This window comes from Oryctolagus cuniculus, chromosome 3, assembly GCF_964237555.1.
Source record: "Oryctolagus cuniculus chromosome 3, mOryCun1.1, whole genome shotgun sequence".
Classification (NCBI taxonomy): domain Eukaryota; kingdom Metazoa; phylum Chordata; class Mammalia; order Lagomorpha; family Leporidae; genus Oryctolagus; species Oryctolagus cuniculus.
This window is the reverse complement of record NC_091434.1, coordinates 164,678,056-164,693,801: the sequence shown is the minus strand read 5'-3', so window position 1 is coordinate 164,693,801 and position 15,746 is coordinate 164,678,056. Positions and strand designations below refer to the sequence as shown.

General features: G+C 55.9%; 1 protein-coding gene across 3 annotated transcripts; it reads right to left on the bottom strand.

The window, feature by feature from the left end:
* Window positions 1–550: 550 nt before the first annotated feature.
* Window positions 551–15,105, bottom strand: LEP (leptin). 3 transcript variants are annotated; one of them, XM_008258163.4, is made up of 3 exons: window positions 14,996–15,105; window positions 5,425–5,596; window positions 551–3,973 (listed from the first exon to the last, which is right to left on the bottom strand). In XM_008258163.4, exons 2-3 carry the CDS (start codon window positions 5,566–5,568, stop codon window positions 3,614–3,616), a joined length of 504 nt encoding a protein of 167 aa, XP_008256385.2. In that variant the 5' UTR covers window positions 5,569–5,596; window positions 14,996–15,105; the 3' UTR covers window positions 551–3,613.
* Window positions 15,106–15,746: the final 641 nt, after the last annotated feature.

The following is a 15,746-nucleotide window of genomic DNA, read 5'->3' as shown; positions in this document are numbered from 1 at the left end:
AAGGCCTGGCTGGTAAGAGCCCTGCCGACCGGGTTCATGGGCACCACTGATGAGAAAGGCGTGTCTGAGACCCTGGGCACCACCACAGAGGTACAGAGGAGAGACCCGTCAGAGAAGGCAGGGCCTGGGTTTCTGGGCCACGTGGCTCAGTCCATTCTCTTTTTATTTGAGGTCATTTTGCCTTGGGTTTCTGTCTTTTCTGCCCTCTGTACCTGGCTGGGTCTGTGATTGGGTTGCACGCTCTCCGTCTGGCTGATTGCGGGCGGGGATGGGGGGAGCACTTTAGTGGGTGCAGGTGGGGGGTATCTTGGTGCTGCCTGGGGCTGATCTGCAGCCACTCACCGCCTCTGGCGCAGGCCAAGCTCCCTGGCCAGCTCTGCGCGCCCGCCGGGGTAATCCTTTCGCCTGAATAACCAGCAGCTGGCTGTGGCCAAGCCCGGGCGGGGCTGACCCCAGGGATGGCTGCAGACCAGCCAGGCCTTGCCCTGTCACACACAAACAGCTCTCCTGAAGCCCCCACACACCCCAAAAGGCGACAGCAAACGAAAACCAGGGGGCGAAGTTGATTTATTTAAATATCTATTTTTCAGTAAAACAAACATTTTTAAATTATGGGGGGAAAAAAAAGGAAGGAAGACAATCGCTTGCATTTGGGGAGTTTCACACTGTGCCAGGTTTTGAGAGCAGAGAGCTGGAGACGCCTCAGCCCAGTGCAGAGGCAGCAATGACCTAAGTCACGGTTTTCTGGGCAGGTTCCACCCTGGCCACCACCCAGCCTCTGCTCCGGAACTTGCGAGTCCCAGCTGTCTGACCATCTGACTTCTGCGGCCCTCAGCTGCCCCTCAACATGTCCTTTTCCCTCCTACTTCTTTCTTCTGCACCTCCCACCGTCTCCTACACCCATGCACCTGCACACACCAAGCGTCCAACAAAACCACCTCCTTCCTGCAGCGAACTCACCTCCCTCAGCACCTGCAAAATGTCTCTCTTCCAGAAAGCACTCCCATCACTTCTCAGCCTTTTGACTAAGATCACATACAGAAAGGATTCCCGTGTCCCCTGCCCTGAGAGCGTTACCCGGGGTGAGGGACGCTCTGGGCTCCAGACCTGCTCCTGCCACCTGTTGGCTGTTACAGTCCTAGGGACAGGTCGAACATCCTGAATTTGAAAATGCAAAATTCTCCCAAAGCTGAAATGTTCCGAGCACCTACCGATATGATCCCACAAGCGGAAAATGCCACGCCATGAAGCTTTGTCTAAGACGGTTATTAAAAGCATTATGTAAAATTGCCTTCAGACCATGTGTATAGAGTATATGAAACATGAATGAATATGGTGTTTGGACCTGGGGATCCCATCCCCCAGATGTCTCATTATGCATATGCAAATATTCTGAAATCCAGTGTGCACCACTTCTGGTCCTAAGCATCTTGAATTAGGAACACTCAACCTGTCATTTCTTGTTTTTAAAGTTTCAGGTATACTGCTCCAAAAGGATGTGGTTAGGGCCCAATGTTGTGGCGCAGCAGGTAAAACTAACACCTGCGATGCCAGCCTCCCATTTGGGCGCCCGTTCGAGTCCCGGCTGCTCCACTTCTAATCCAGCTTCCTGCTGATGGCCTGGGAAAGCTGTAGAAGACGGCTCAAGTGCTTGGGCCCCTGCACCTTCGTGGGAGACCTGGAAGAAGCTCCTGGTTCTTGGCTTCGCCTGATTCAGCCCTGGCTGTTGTGGCCACTTACTGAGTGAACCAGCGAACAGAAGATCTCTTTCTCTGCCCCTCTCTTCCTGTAACTCTGAGTTTAAAAAATAAATAAATAAATCTCTCTTTAAAAAAAAAAAAAGATGTGGCTACACAGCACTAGGTCCAGCAGTGTCCTAAAAGTCTACACAAGCTACAGAGTACATGCAGGGCTCCCTGTGGGCCCCCGGGCACTGCCACTCTCGGATCACTCCACATGGCACCTGCTGGGGGCCACACTGTGCTTTCAGCTTGTGGGCTGCCGTGGTGGACCATCGCCTTGGCAACCAGCAAGTGGGGTTTTGCCGTGGGAACGTCAGGTCCCTTAGGGCAGGATTGGATTTGCACATTTATTTGGTGAGCTTTCCCCTAGCTCACAGCACCGGTCAGGGCTGAACACGGGGCAGGTGCTCAGTCTTTAGGTTTACTGCTTTGATTCAAGTTTCCTTGGACAGATCCACCACCCACGGTGTGACGGCAGCATCATGGCAGCAGGATGGTGGAAAAACCCAAGCCTCCTGGTTCATCCTTGCGAACCTGACCTCCAGTGGCCAGGATGACGCCTGGCTTGGCGTTCTGGCACCCACCCAAACGCTCTGGCCCACTGCTTAGGACCACCTGCTGAAGGATTTCCCTTTCCCACTGGAATAAGAATCCCCATGGAATGGGTAGGGAACATGACCTTGCTGTGGATGAACCAATCAGACAAGAACTATAATTTGGCACTCAACCCCCGGATAGGGACAGAGGGACACAGCCATGCTGTAAACCCAGAGCGGGGCCACCTGTGAACTGTTCATTTGGAGGGTGTGGCGTGGGACTCTTGCTGTCTGAGCTCACAGCTGCCCCAGCCAGCAGCCTCCACCTTCAGCCCCCTCCCTCAAAGGAACGTGCAAATCCTTACAAGTCCCTTCAAAGAGCGGCCTCTTTTGTTATTTTCAAGAAAACCATCTTAAGTGGCTGCAGAAGATAAGGAAACGACCTCACCCCATCCAAAGAGCCCACCAAACATGCATCACTTAGGAAACCCAGTCTAGACCCTTCCCCTCCCCCACCGACACATCCCACCCCCAGCAGGTGCACACAACTACACACAACACCTGCCGAAATTAACCTGCTTCTAAAAATAACCCAGCCCTTGGAGATCCACTCAGGGCAATGCCATTGCAAACACTGTCACTCGAAGCCAATCACAGTAGACACAACACCAGTTAGCAGAGACCGAACATGACAGCCACCTCGGTGGCCCCTTGCCCGGTCAACCCCAGCCCTCAAGTCACTGAACAAGGGTTTGCCTCGGCCAGACCCCTCGCCGGGACTGGAAGCCGCAGCCCAGGAGCATGCTCAGCCCTGGCTGACCCCAGAGAGCCCGGAAAAGTTGACTCTTGGCTTCAGGTCCATTCGGAATCTAACACGTAATAAATAAACACGTGCCCCCCACCACGGCTGCTTGGGCGTTTCCAGCCACGTGTGGATGTAGCCTTCAGGCCGCTCCCCAGAATTCCCAGGGGGAGCTTTGCTCTGATGGTCCAAAGGCTCCGCCCCCAGCCTGAAGCTCTCTGGATCCCATTGGAGGATGGGGAGAGAGAGAGAGAGAGAGAGAGAGAGAGAGAGAGAGAGACAGCATGGCTCTTGCTGATGACTGAAGCCTGCTCTTTGCTGGAAGGGGCATCCCCCTCCTTCTTGGTGTGCAGAGCAATCTTTGGTTCTAAGCCAGATGGAGTCTTGTGCTTTGGAAGGGCTTGGAGGAGTGCGAGAGACACGGAGAGAGTGCTGAGAAGGGACGTCCACATGCGGCTCTCTTGTCCTGGGGACCCTAGGAGCAGGATTCTTTCCTCAGCGTGGTCCTTGGGGGAAGAGCAGCCCCCAGGGGCTCAGCACCCAGGGCCCAGGTCCAGCTGCTGCAGCATTGCCTGCAGGAACCCCTGCAGCCTGCTCAGGGCCACCACCTCCGTGGAGTAGAGTGACGCCTCCAGGACGCCTCCCAGGCCCTCCAGGGTCTCCAAGCCACTGGCTCGGGGCAGAGGGCAGCTTTTGGACGAGGCCAGCAGGTGCAGAAGGTCCCGGAGGTTCTCCAGGTCGTTGGCTATTTGGATCACATTTCGGGACGGCAGACTGGCGAGGATCTGTTGGTAGATGGCCAACGTCTGGTCCATTGTGGACAAGCTCAGGTTGGGGTGGAGGCCAGGGATGAAGTCCAAACCGACGACCCTCTGTCTGGAGGAGACCGACTGCTGCGTGGGAAGAAGACGCAGAACAAGCGCTGAGCAAGCGTGAGAGACGTGGATCTGAAAGGCTCTCTGCTCCCCAGAGCCTGAAGACCCCTTCTCCGCGTCACCTCTGCCTCCCTCCTCACCACCTGGCCCAGGTGCCCTCTTCCTGTGCCCAGGGACCCCTGGCTTCCTGGATGCCCACCCTTCCCACCCACTGCTTCCTCCACTTCCAGACCGGCCTTCTCTGGTCATTCCTTTCTCCAAATGGCCCCTGCGCAAGAATCAGCCGCATCTCCATGTTTCTGGTTGAGTTTAGCCTCTTCGCAAGCATCTGGGTTCCTCAGTCAGCACCCCCAGCCGCTGCTGCCCTCATTCCCTCCCTCCCTCTGCAGGCTCCCATTCAGGTTCTCATGCACCCACCTCCTTAGGGGTCCAGGCCACCCCTGATGGGGACCCCCCTCCCTCCTCGGCTCCGGTGGCTCTGGCTGCCGGGGGGTTCTACCAGTCCTCAAGGCCTGACACTCAGTCTTGTCACCAGCTACATTGGGACGGCCTTGTGGAGGGACTGTTTTGAAAGCAGGAGACTTAAGGGTTTCTCTCTATGAAATGCCCAAGATTCTGTCTGGAGCTGAGCTGTCCCTGCTTCTGCCCCTCTGGCACCTCCTGGCCACCCACAGTCACTTCAAACATCTACAGTGACCATGTGCCAGTGGTCATGTAAGTGGCTGATAATCACCTTGGGAAGATGATCTGATCGCCATCATGCAGATGACCACGCCAGAGCTTAAGGGCGTTTTGGAGCTAGCTGAAGATCTCAGACAGACAGCAGATGTGGAAGACTCACAGCCAGTCTTCCTAACTCCACAGACAAATCTCCTCGAGGCAACAGCCGAAGGGCTAGGCCTGTGGACCCCAGAGGAAAGCCCAGGGAAAGCCAGGTGCAGCCGCATGGGCCGATGGGAACCAGGGTCGCCCTGCTCTTGCACGTGGCCTTGAAATGCAGGAGTGAAAGGGCAGAGAGAAGCTTGCAGAGCTAGTCCAACTGCCCCTGCGAGAATCCCGGTGACAGAGGTTTGGAGGCTGCTCTAGCCCCAGGCACCAGGACTGAAGGAAGCGGGCAAGCCCACGGGAGAAGGGACAGGCAGAGGCGGTGGTTCGTGCAGCAGGAAGAGCAAAGGTTGCAAAGCCTGAGGGTGTCACCATATGTCCCTCCGTTAACCTCTGCACCCAGCTTGCCTTACGCGTCCTTGTGATATCAGATTCCTGCGATCCGTTCACAGAAACACCTGGCAAACCTCAGCGCCCTTGGAGTGGGTTAGCATCAGAACCACTCGCTCACTGCCGAAGCCCAGCAGGCAGAGAGACTGAACAGGAGCCCCATGCTTTTAAACCTCCCCCAACTGCCAGGAGGCGCTGGCATTCGGAGGGTGCTCTCCGGCCACGGTCCTGCTTGGTCCCCGGAGCCTCTGTACCGTGTGTGAGATGTCACTGATCCTGGTGACAATGGTTTTGATGAGGGTCTTGGTGTCATCCTGGACTTTCCGCATGGGCACAGCTGGAACACAGGACAGACAGGGCCACAGCCACAGGAGTCGGCAGAGGGGTCCACACCGCATTTTCCTTCCCAGGATGTGTTTCTCGGGCCTGAAGGCAGAAGGAACCACCACCCATTACAGAGGCCAGTAGCTCAGACTGTGCCCATCTGCCCACTACCAGCCACACTGCCTAGCGCGGATGAACTGAGATCTGCTTTGTACTCTGGCTACTTTCTCCTCTGCACCAAAGCTGAGCCTTTATCTAGATGTCTATTAATGAAATGCGTCCCTTCTGGAAGAAGATTCTTGTCCGGTCCATAAAACCACGGCGAGGTGTCCCGCAGGCCCCCAGAGCAGCCAGCCCGACTGTGACCAAATGCACTTGGTGGTGACAGCACAGACTTCAGGGTTGCTTCAAGGCAAAGGGAAAAGCTGTTAATGTCTGGTTTGAATCTAACCACTCACACTGCATAACATCAGGCACACTGGGGACAGCGTTGGGGGCCACTGCCAGTGACACTGGCGTCCCACATCTGAATGTTAGGCTTCCAATCCAGTTCCCTGCTAATGCGCCTCAGAAGGCAGAGGAAGTTAGCCCAAGTATCTGGGCCCCCGCCACCCTTGTGGGAGACCCAGATGGGGTTCCTGGCTCCTGGCTTCAGCCTGGCCCAGCCCAGGCCATTACAGCCATTTGGAGAATGAACATGAACCTGTGGATGGAAGATCTCTCCGTCTCTCCTGCCTTTCTTTTCTTTTTCTTTTCTTTTTGACAGGCAGAGTGGACAGAGAGAGAGAGAGAGAGAAAGGTCTTCCTTTTTCCGTTGGTTCACCCTCTAATGGCCGCTGTGGTCAGTGTGCTGGTGCACCGTCTTGATCCGAAGCCAGGAGCCAGGTGCTCCTCCTGGTCTCCCATGCAGGTACAGGGCCCAAGGACCTGGGCCATCCTCCACTGCACTCCCGGGTCACAGCAGAGAGCTGGACTGGAAGAGGAGCAACCGGGACAGAATCTGGCGCCCCGACCGGGACTAGAACCCGGTGTGCCGGCGCTACAGGCGGAGGATTAGCCTAGTGAGCCGCGGCGCCGGCCATCTCCTGCCTTTCAAATGAATAAATCTTTAAAGAACAGCTTTAGGCACATCACAGAGTGACTAAAAACTCCACCCTCATCCCTGTGATGGGCCCATCTCCAGGCTTCTATGAGCATCAATTTAGGTAAAATGCACACGATCACTGACGTCATATGTAAGAGTGTTAATGGTTAAATTAACAACAGGGGTCACTGTGCACTAACTCCCCATGCAGGACCTCTGTCCTCAAGGAGTTGTATTATGAGAGTTAACTTGTATTATGAGAGTAAAACTTATTTTCAAACAGTTGTGTGTGTGTGTGTGTGTGTGTGTGCAAATTGTTGAAATCTTTACCTAGTATACAGCTGGTCATCTGTGTATAAAGTTAATTGAAAATGAATCTTCATGGAGAATGGACTGGGAATGGGAGAGGGAGGAGGAGGTGGGGTGGGAGTGTGGGTGGGAGGGCGGGTATGGTGGGAAGAATCATTGTATTCCTGAAGTTGTACTTATGAAATTTATACTCATTAAATAAAAGGTTTTCTTTGGAAAAAAATGCACGTGAAGGGGCTCCATGGCGCTGAGAAATGTGCTCTCACCGCCTGCTGTTGGCGAGGACGGGGCTGCCTTGTCCTGTCCAAGGCCCTCACGGCAGCCCTGCTCTCTCGGCCCTGGCCTTTCTCACCTGCTTTCTCACCCAGCCAGCACTTTAGAACCATCTGGTGAGGCATATGTCAGAGGCATCACTGGGCGCCAAGGATGCAGTGGACAGCAGGTGCTCTCGACTCCCAAAGGCTCATATATATGTTAAAAGGCAAGGAGAGGGAAGGAGGGGGAGGGAAAGAGGTAGGGGGAGAGGGAGACACAGAAGGAGAGGGAAGAGAGAGACTTATTCCATCTGCTGGTTCACTCCCCAAGAGCTGGGGCTCAGACTGAAACCAGGAGCCAGGAACTCAGTTTCTGGGTCTCCCTCTTAAGTGGCAGGGATTCAAGTCCTTGAGCCATCATCTGCTGTGTCCCCGAGTGTGCATTAGCAGGAAGCCGGATGGGAAGCGTTCCGTCCAGTATGGAATGTGACATCTCAAGGGACAGCTTAAACCACTGTGCCATGATGCCAGCTCAGTTAGCGCATCCCAGGGGACACAGACAAGCCGTTCCCACGCGGGAAAAAAGAGTTATCACGGGACAGCAAACAGGGCTCCCTGGAAAAAGTGTCACCTGAGCTGGGCTTTAAAGCCAGGGCAGCGGTCGGGGAGGGCAGACGGTGGTGGCCACAGGCAGCTGAGCAGCCAGCTGGGGCGAGGTCCGAGGTGGGAAGAACCACACGTGCACCCGGCGCGTTAAACTGTCAAAGCCAAGGAGGCGCGAATCACGAAAGTAAAAATGTGCAGTTCCTTGCTGGAACTTAATGAGACACGCGAGGCAAAAGGCAATCAAGCTGAGTGCGCGTGAGTCTGCAGCCCGTGCGCGAGCCTGAAACAAAACCAAGATGCTAGCAAATAAGGGGACGGAGGAGCCGGAGATGGCGAAAGCTCGTCCCGGCTTTCCACGGTCTCCCGCCTCTGGACCCAGAGGAAGCAGGTGCTACATTTTCCGTCCATAGGTGGCAACATCCGTTTGATGCATTTTCTGGCCACGTAACACACATAAACACGGCGTATGGAGCTTTAGTCGCCACGTTTGAACAATGGTAAGCGTTTCGATTTCAGTTTTACAGAGGAGAGATAAAGGAGGCTCAGGAAGCCGAATCAGTCTCCCCAGTGGCAGACAGCCACACGGAGCATCCAGGATCTGGACTCGGGGCCTCCTGGGCAGCCAGGCTGGTGGGCTCCCTGCGCCCCACCTGCTTCTCCAATTACAAATCACCCCAATCCCTCATCCAGGCTGGCTCTGGGGAACACGGGGCTTGGCAGCTCACATCCTCTCTAGGCTGAGACTGTGAAGTCACACCCTCTGCGTCAACTTCCACTGTGAAAAATACTAAGTAGTTTGGGAGAATGCTTTGTGTTGTTTGCTCTCTTTAAATGGCAGCACTGGCCGGCGCTGTGGCACGACAGGTTAAAGCCCCGGCCTGCAGTGCCGGCATCCCATAAGGGCACTGGTTCGAGTCCTGGCTACTCCACTTCCTTTCCTAAGACTTACGTGTTCATGACCCCTTGCTTCCCAAGTGCATCTCTTGCCAGATTAGCGCCGGTCCTAGTCACGGTCACATAACGACAGTCCCCTCTGATACCTGAATGGACAAACAGCTTGGGCAGCCCGTCCCTCACACTGGTAACCTCCAGCAGCCCACATGGACATCAATCACAGGAATGGAGAAGTGGCCGCTGAGTCAGCCTGCCTGACTGGGTGCGTGCCGTGCCGTGCTGTACTGTGCGAGACACACAGCCTTCGCCTCGAGAGCCGCTGTCCTATTGGAACTCTGCTCAACACAGCCACGCTTTATGCTGACTGAGCTAATGTCCCCTGCTAGGGCCAGCAGGGGGGAGTGGACAGCAGTCTGCCTCGGTTCTCCTGCATCTCAGTCCCCATGGGGCCCGATGATGGCCTGGGGCTGGCTAGCAGGTCAGGGTTTAGGGACCAGGGACCGGAGCCATGACTCAAGACAGCAAACACAGCCCCATGGAGCACGAGGACTTAGCACGTGCTTAGGGCCAGCAGCTGCCATGCAGCAACCGTCCATCCTAGACCAGGCGCAGAGATGGACGGAAAGTCCCTGGGAAGCGGGAGGCAGGTCTGGGGCAGATCGGGTCAGAGGCCAGGTCTTGTCCTTGGAAGCCTGGGTAGAGGGGCACATCATCTGACTTTGCCAACTACGTATACATATATAGATTGTCTGCAAAAATAAAAGCAAAAGCCAAAGCAGAGTTCTTAAGCAATCAGTCTCAGAATTTGCTTGAAGGGAGCTGGCGCTGTGATGGAGTGGGTTAACCAACCACCTGTAGTGCTGGCATCCCGTATGTGTGCTGGTTCAAGCCCTGGCTCCTCCACTTCCCATCCAGCTTCCCTAATGTGCCTGGGAAAGCAGCAGAGGAGGACAGCCCATGTGCGCAGGCTCTGACACCAGAGTGGGAGACCTGGAAGAAGCTCCTGGCTTCGGGTTGGCCCAGCTCCACCATTGCAACCATTTGGGGGAGTGAACCAGCAGATGGAAGACCTCTCTCTCTGTAACTCTGTCTTTCAAATAAATAACTCTTTACACACACACACACTCTAGCTCCAAAAAAAAAAAAAAAGAAAAGAAAAAGAAATTTACATAATGAACTATAATGGAAGGAAGAACATTTAAGCAGTAAAATTCCATGAGGGACCCAGGAAGGAAATCAACCTGCTAGAATGCAACAGAATTGTGTTTGAGTCAGGGTACAGGACCTTGGAAGAGTCAGCTAATCTCTCCGAGACTCAGTTTCCCTAGCTGTCCATTGGGGATAATACAAATCAGAATCCCCACCTGTGGCTGCTCTATGGCAAGAATGAGATAAAGCACAAAAGGTATTGACTCTATGCCTGGCATATGGCCAAGCTCAACACCTGTCAGCTCTCATCACCACGATTTCTGGAGAAGGAACCAGGGAGGCACCATAGAAGAGGCAGCATTTGCCAAAGGCCCTGAGAATCGGAAGCAAGTGGGTTTGTGAGGGTCTGGGAGACGCTGGACAGCCCCGAGGGTCGAGGAGATGAAGGATCCCGGCAGGGCGGGGCTGTGAAGGCCAGGGAGCCAGCAGGTGTTTGCATTCCGGGGGACCAGGAGGATGGAGAGAGGTGAGAGGAGGCCTGGGGACAGGCTGAAGGGGGGGGACACTGCCCAAGAAAGGGGTGTAGAGGAGGCCCTGAGCGCTGGGGGCACCACCACTGAGGACAGTGGCCGCGGCTGGGTGGGCAGAAAGGCTGCTGTCAGCCGCAGGCGGCCTTACTCAAGGTCCCGCCACTCCCCCAACCCCTGTCACCCGTGCCGTGGGTTTGAGGGGGACAGAAAGTGAGAGAACTGGCCGGCGCCGCGGCTCAATAGGCTAATCCTCCGCCTAGCGGCGCCGGCACACCGGGTTCTAGTCCCGGTCGGGGCGCCGGATTCTGTCCCGGTTGCCCCTCTTCCAGGCCAGCCCTCTGCTGTGGCCAGGGAGTGCAGTGGAGGATGGCCCAGGTGCTTGGGCCCTGCACCCCATGGGAGACCAGGAAAAGCATCTGGATCCTGGCTCCTGCCATCGGATCAGCGCGGTGCGCCGGCCGCAGCGCACCAGCCGCGGCGGCCATTGGAGGGTGAACCAACGGCAAAGGAAGACCTTTCTCTCTGTCTCTCTCTCTCACTGTCCACTCTGCCTGTCAAAAAAAAAAAAAAAAAAAAAAAAAAAAAAAAAAAAAAAAAGAAAGTGAGAGAACAGCAAATGCAGCCCCGGGGACCACCTGGAGAAAGGCAGCAGCATCACCGAGGACAGGCTAAGCCCGGAGAGGCTCATACTCCCATAAGGCACCGCCCACCCCGCCAGTGTCCCGCTCTCTGACTTCACCCGGGTCCTGGCTGGCGCTGCCCCTGCACTGATCCTTAGGCGACTCACACCCCCACCTGCCCCTAGCAGGTCCGGCAGGGCCCTGCGCCACCTCCCCGAGGCCACGCCCCCCTCCTCAGCCCTCACTGGAAGATACTCCTTCCTACTTACGAGGGGACCTCAAAGGCTTTGCGCTCAGCTGCTGGGTGACTACTTGGGATGCCCGTATCCCATATCAGAGTGCCTGGGTCCAGTCCTGCCTACTCCACCTCTGATGCAGATTCCTGCTAACATGTACCCTGGGAGGCAGCACTGATGGACCCATACTTGGGTCCTTGCCACCCACATGGGAGACCTGGATGGAGTGACAGGCTCTTGGCTGCAGCCTAGTCCAACCCTGGCTGTTGCAGGCATTTGGGGAGTGAATCAGTAGATGAAAGATCTCTGACTCTATAAATAAATATTTATTTATTTGAAAATAAATAAATATTTTAAGTTCATGGAAAATGGAATTAAGAGATAGGTTCATCCTGGTGAAAAAACATTTTGAAACCCATGCACACAAGGGTACTTCAAAAGTTCATAGCAAATGCATATTATGAAAAAATCCGTGAATGGATTTCAAACTTTTGTGCACCAAAATGAAATTAGATTCCATATTTCCCCACAAAATTCTTACTTGAGCAGCTTTTGATTTTCTGAATGTATTTTTGTTTAACAGACAGATACACCTGAAAGAGGAACGGGTGGTGTGGCCCAGAAGGTACCGGTTGTTTTTCAAACGTTGGTCACAGCACACCATCTGAACAGCACTGTGCTGCCGTGAGCAGGCTTTCTCTTCTCTGTAACCCAAAGCAGCATTTGAGAAATCCTGATAATCTCCTTACCTAGCAGCCAGGAAGTGAGTAGGGCTATAGATTCTTAGGAGCTGCCCTGAGGTCTGATCTCATTGAGGATGGCAAATGGATTTCAACTCCTCTGTCAGCTCTAATCAATTTTTAGTATAGGGGAATTTGAGGCTCCAGCCAGACTCAGAGGGAGATGGTGCCATGGCCAATTATTGATGCCTGCGCTTGTCCAGCATCTACCAAGGGTCTGGAGCAGGTGTTCCTTAAATATTAGTTGAATGAATAAATGACGTATTTCCCATTGTGGGTCCTCCAGGGCTGACCAGGTTAATTCATCTCTATGATGGCTCACCTACTCCCATCGGAGCCACAGCCTAGAATTCACTTTTGCCCAGAAGGAATTCCCAAGAAGTTGTCTCTTTTTTCCTCTCATTTATTTGAAAGCTGGAGAGACGAGAAAGAGCGTGAGAGAGAGAGAGAGAGAGAGAGAGAGAGAGAGAATGTCCAACTCCCAGTTCACTCCCTAAATGCTCACAACCAGCAGGGCTGGGCCAGGTTGAAACTAGGAGCTAGGATTCCACCCAGGTTTCCCAGTGGGCGGCAGGGACCCAAGTCCTTGAGCCGTCCTATCTGCTGCTTTCCCAAGAGGCAGAGGAGCAAGGACATGAACATGAACTCCACTGAAGGATGAGTGCACCCCAAGCAGTGACGTAACCACTGCTTCCAACACCCACCCTCAACTCGCCTGTTTTCTTCAGTAACAGGAAAACCTTCTCAGCCAACAGACACAGAAGGTGGCTATGTCACAGACAGTAAGGCTGGGGACTGATGGTGGAAGGGCCAGTGAGCAGGCTGGGTGGGTGAGACGATGCCACAATAAAACAAAACACAAGGACCCTCAAACACCTGCAAACACAAAGCTGTCCTGATGCAGACCGAAAAACCCTTCAGGGTCCAGATCTCTTTCTCAGGGCACGAGATCTCCCTGCACCTCCTGCATGTCCTCTGGCACCCACAGGGGCTCAGCTTCTCCATCTCCACTGTCACCCCCAGGAGCTCCTTGCCCCAGCTCCAGTCATGAGCCTGGCTCCTGCCCCTCTGCTCTGCCCTCCTGGCTTCTCCCCACTTCCTTGGCATCCCTGCAGCCAGGGGCATCTGGAACAAGAACATCAAGGATGCAGAAGGAGAATGAAATCCAGGATGTCGGTGGAATGCTGGCATGGCCGCTGACTCTGGGTTCACAGTTGCAGAGAGCTAAGAAGCTGAGTGGCAGACAGTAGTATGCAGTCCGCTGAGAAGTGCGGTGTCCGTGGAGTGAGTGCTAGGAGTCTCAGGGCCTGGCCCACGGGTGCGGTTTTCAAGCACACAAAATTTCTCCCGTTCCTCTGATTTACCACGGACCAAAAAGACTTCCATGCCCTCTGCCAATGGCCCAGCGAGGAGCCGCAGGGACTGGGATCGTAGCCCTGCTGCTGGCTGATTGACTGACAGCTGGAGAATTGAACTTGATTTTCCTTAAACCCCAAGAAGCTGCTCATGGATGCACACCCCACAAGGACTCCACCTCTCTGCAGCCCTTTCCCTCCCCCAACTCCCACGTCCCCTTGGGTGGCCCCTAGGCTGTGGCAGGACTATGGCCCGGGTTCTCTGAGCAGAGCAGTCCCAGATGGCCACCTCCGTGCCCAGCACCGGCCACTCAGACACGCGAGGCATCTGCCTGGGGCTGCAGGGCAAGAATTCATTGCAACTTCCCTGGCTCGGTCCTTGGCGCTTGGAGCTATTTCCTGGAACAGAGAGGGGTGGAAATATTTCTCCCAGATACCAAGAAGAGTTATTTTGGGCCCAAGATGTATAACATATGAGAGGGACGCTCCTTTGGCCAACATGGAACAGTCTCCCCGTCCCCCCAAGCCCCATGTCTTGCACTGCTTGAGAAAGGAAAAGAGCTAAAAGCACACACTGCTTTCTTGTGTCTGCCAGCTCTCGCTGTCCAAAGGAGAACGATGATCCACGTGGCCTGTCCGACCCTGAGGGCGCTGAGCGGGAGCCAGTCGATTGTCCGAAGCTCCTCCCCTTCAGCATGCCTCCGTTCTGCTGATCGTCGGGGTGGGAAAGAACCCGAGACCCCTCCTGCTCCCCCGTCACAGCTGCCTCCTGCCCGCCTCAGCGCTACAGAACCAAGGGACCCGCAGCTATCACAGTCCCTCCAGGGTGGTCTACCAGGTGCCTGCGCTCTGCCCGCCTCCCCTGGAGACCACCCTTGGTACAGACCTGAATCATCTCGTCCTTGCCGAAGCTGCTGTCTCATGGGACCTAACCGTACTTAAGGAGTCCCCCATCCAAAGTGCTGCCAGCTTTGGCTGCAGACACGGGAGTGAAAAGGTGACCGCACCCACAGGGAGATGCAAACCAGGTCTGGAGGGAGGAAAGGCTAGGTGGGGGAGGGGGGGTCTCACCTGGAGCTCACCTGTCAGCAGTGTGTATTTAGCTGTCCTGGCTAGAATCGCCGACACAGGGAGGAACATGCAGGTAACAGACCCCGGCTGCCTTGAGGCGCGATGGGTGAGGTCCTGCCCAGCTTCTCTTCCCTAACTGCTTCTCCCCACTTCCACTCCATCCAAGCCCTTGTTCCAGGCTTACGGTCTCTCCCTTTCAGGGCAGGGCCCTTGCTGGGAAAATAAGACCAGAATTCTCCCCCTGGGAGAGCAAGGCTCTGTCCAGTTGTCAGACCCTGCACCCTCTGCACTGCCAACTTTGTCCCCTCTGAATGGGGAGAGGTAGGACACCCTGATCTTTGGCCTGCGCTCAAAGCAAATTTCCAAAGCTGCCCAGCTCTGCGGACCCAGCAGTCTCCTGGGGTCCTGGCTGGTTCTGTGAGGAGGGGTCCTTGCCCTCTGGGCACAGCCCAGCCATGAATCCAATGCCCCCAGCTCACGGCTGCTTGCCCTCTGGCTGGAACTCGGTGCAAAGCTATCCTAGTCCAGAATCCAGACATCTGCCCTCGCTGCCGCCTGCCTCAGTTTCCCTAGCGTCTGGAGTGGGGAGCGGTGGCCACCAAGGAAGAAAGGTGGAGACGAAGGAGAAAGGAGTGGAGCGCACTGGGCCTTACCTTGCAGCTGCTGGCGCCGGGACTCCTCCGGGGCTCCATGCCTGCCCGCCCCTCTTATAGCCGCCCCAGCGCAGCTTACGCAACTCCCCGGCAGGCCCCGGCGCACCCCCAGCGCCAGCTCCCGCCCCGCCCTGCGGGGCAGCGTCGGGCCGGGCGGCTGCGGGCCTCGGGCGGCAGTGCGTCGTGCGCTCCGGTGCCAGGAGCCCAGCGCACACGCACTAGTGCGTCCCGAAAGGCTGGGGGCAGCCGCAGGCACCGAGAAATCCTCAAAGTCCCGCCAGAGGCTCCCGCGCGACGGTGGCGCAAGGATCGCCCGGCCGGACGGTGCTTTGAGCGGGGCCAGGCGCCGGTGCCTGGGAGGCTGGGGGCTCCAGGGCGCACCTCTCGCCCACGGAGCATGGACGGCTCGGGATGCCGAGAAGCCCTTGGGAGCTCTGCCCGCAGTGTGCGCGCCGTCCCAGGCAGAGTTGAGGGCGCTGACTTCGCCTCGCCTGCGGTGGCGCGCGGAGAGCGGGCTGCCCGGCTCAGGGCGCATGGTCTCCGGTTGGCGCCCCCGGGGGGCAGGCATCCCTCCCTTGGGTGTGGCGAGCCTGCCTCCACGGCCTTGAGTTTCCACGTCTTCCCGTTGTTTCCCGTGTACGAAGGTGAGGCCGTGGAGGGGCCGCACCGGGACAAGCGGCGCGGAGAACACGCCCTTCCCCTAAGAACTGTGCCTGTGACCCAAACCCTGCCACCGCTTGGTCGGGTACCG

Excerpts from the sequence above, each read along its gene's own strand:
- LEP (XM_008258163.4), bottom strand. The coding sequence starts at position 5,568 with ATGCGGTGTGGACCCCTCTGCCGACTCCTGTGGCTGTGGCCCTGTCTG. Across the intron at positions 3,974-5,424 it reads TCAGTGACATCTCACACACG|CAGTCGGTCTCCTCCAGACA; the intron begins GTACAGAGGCTC and ends CTTCCCACGCAG.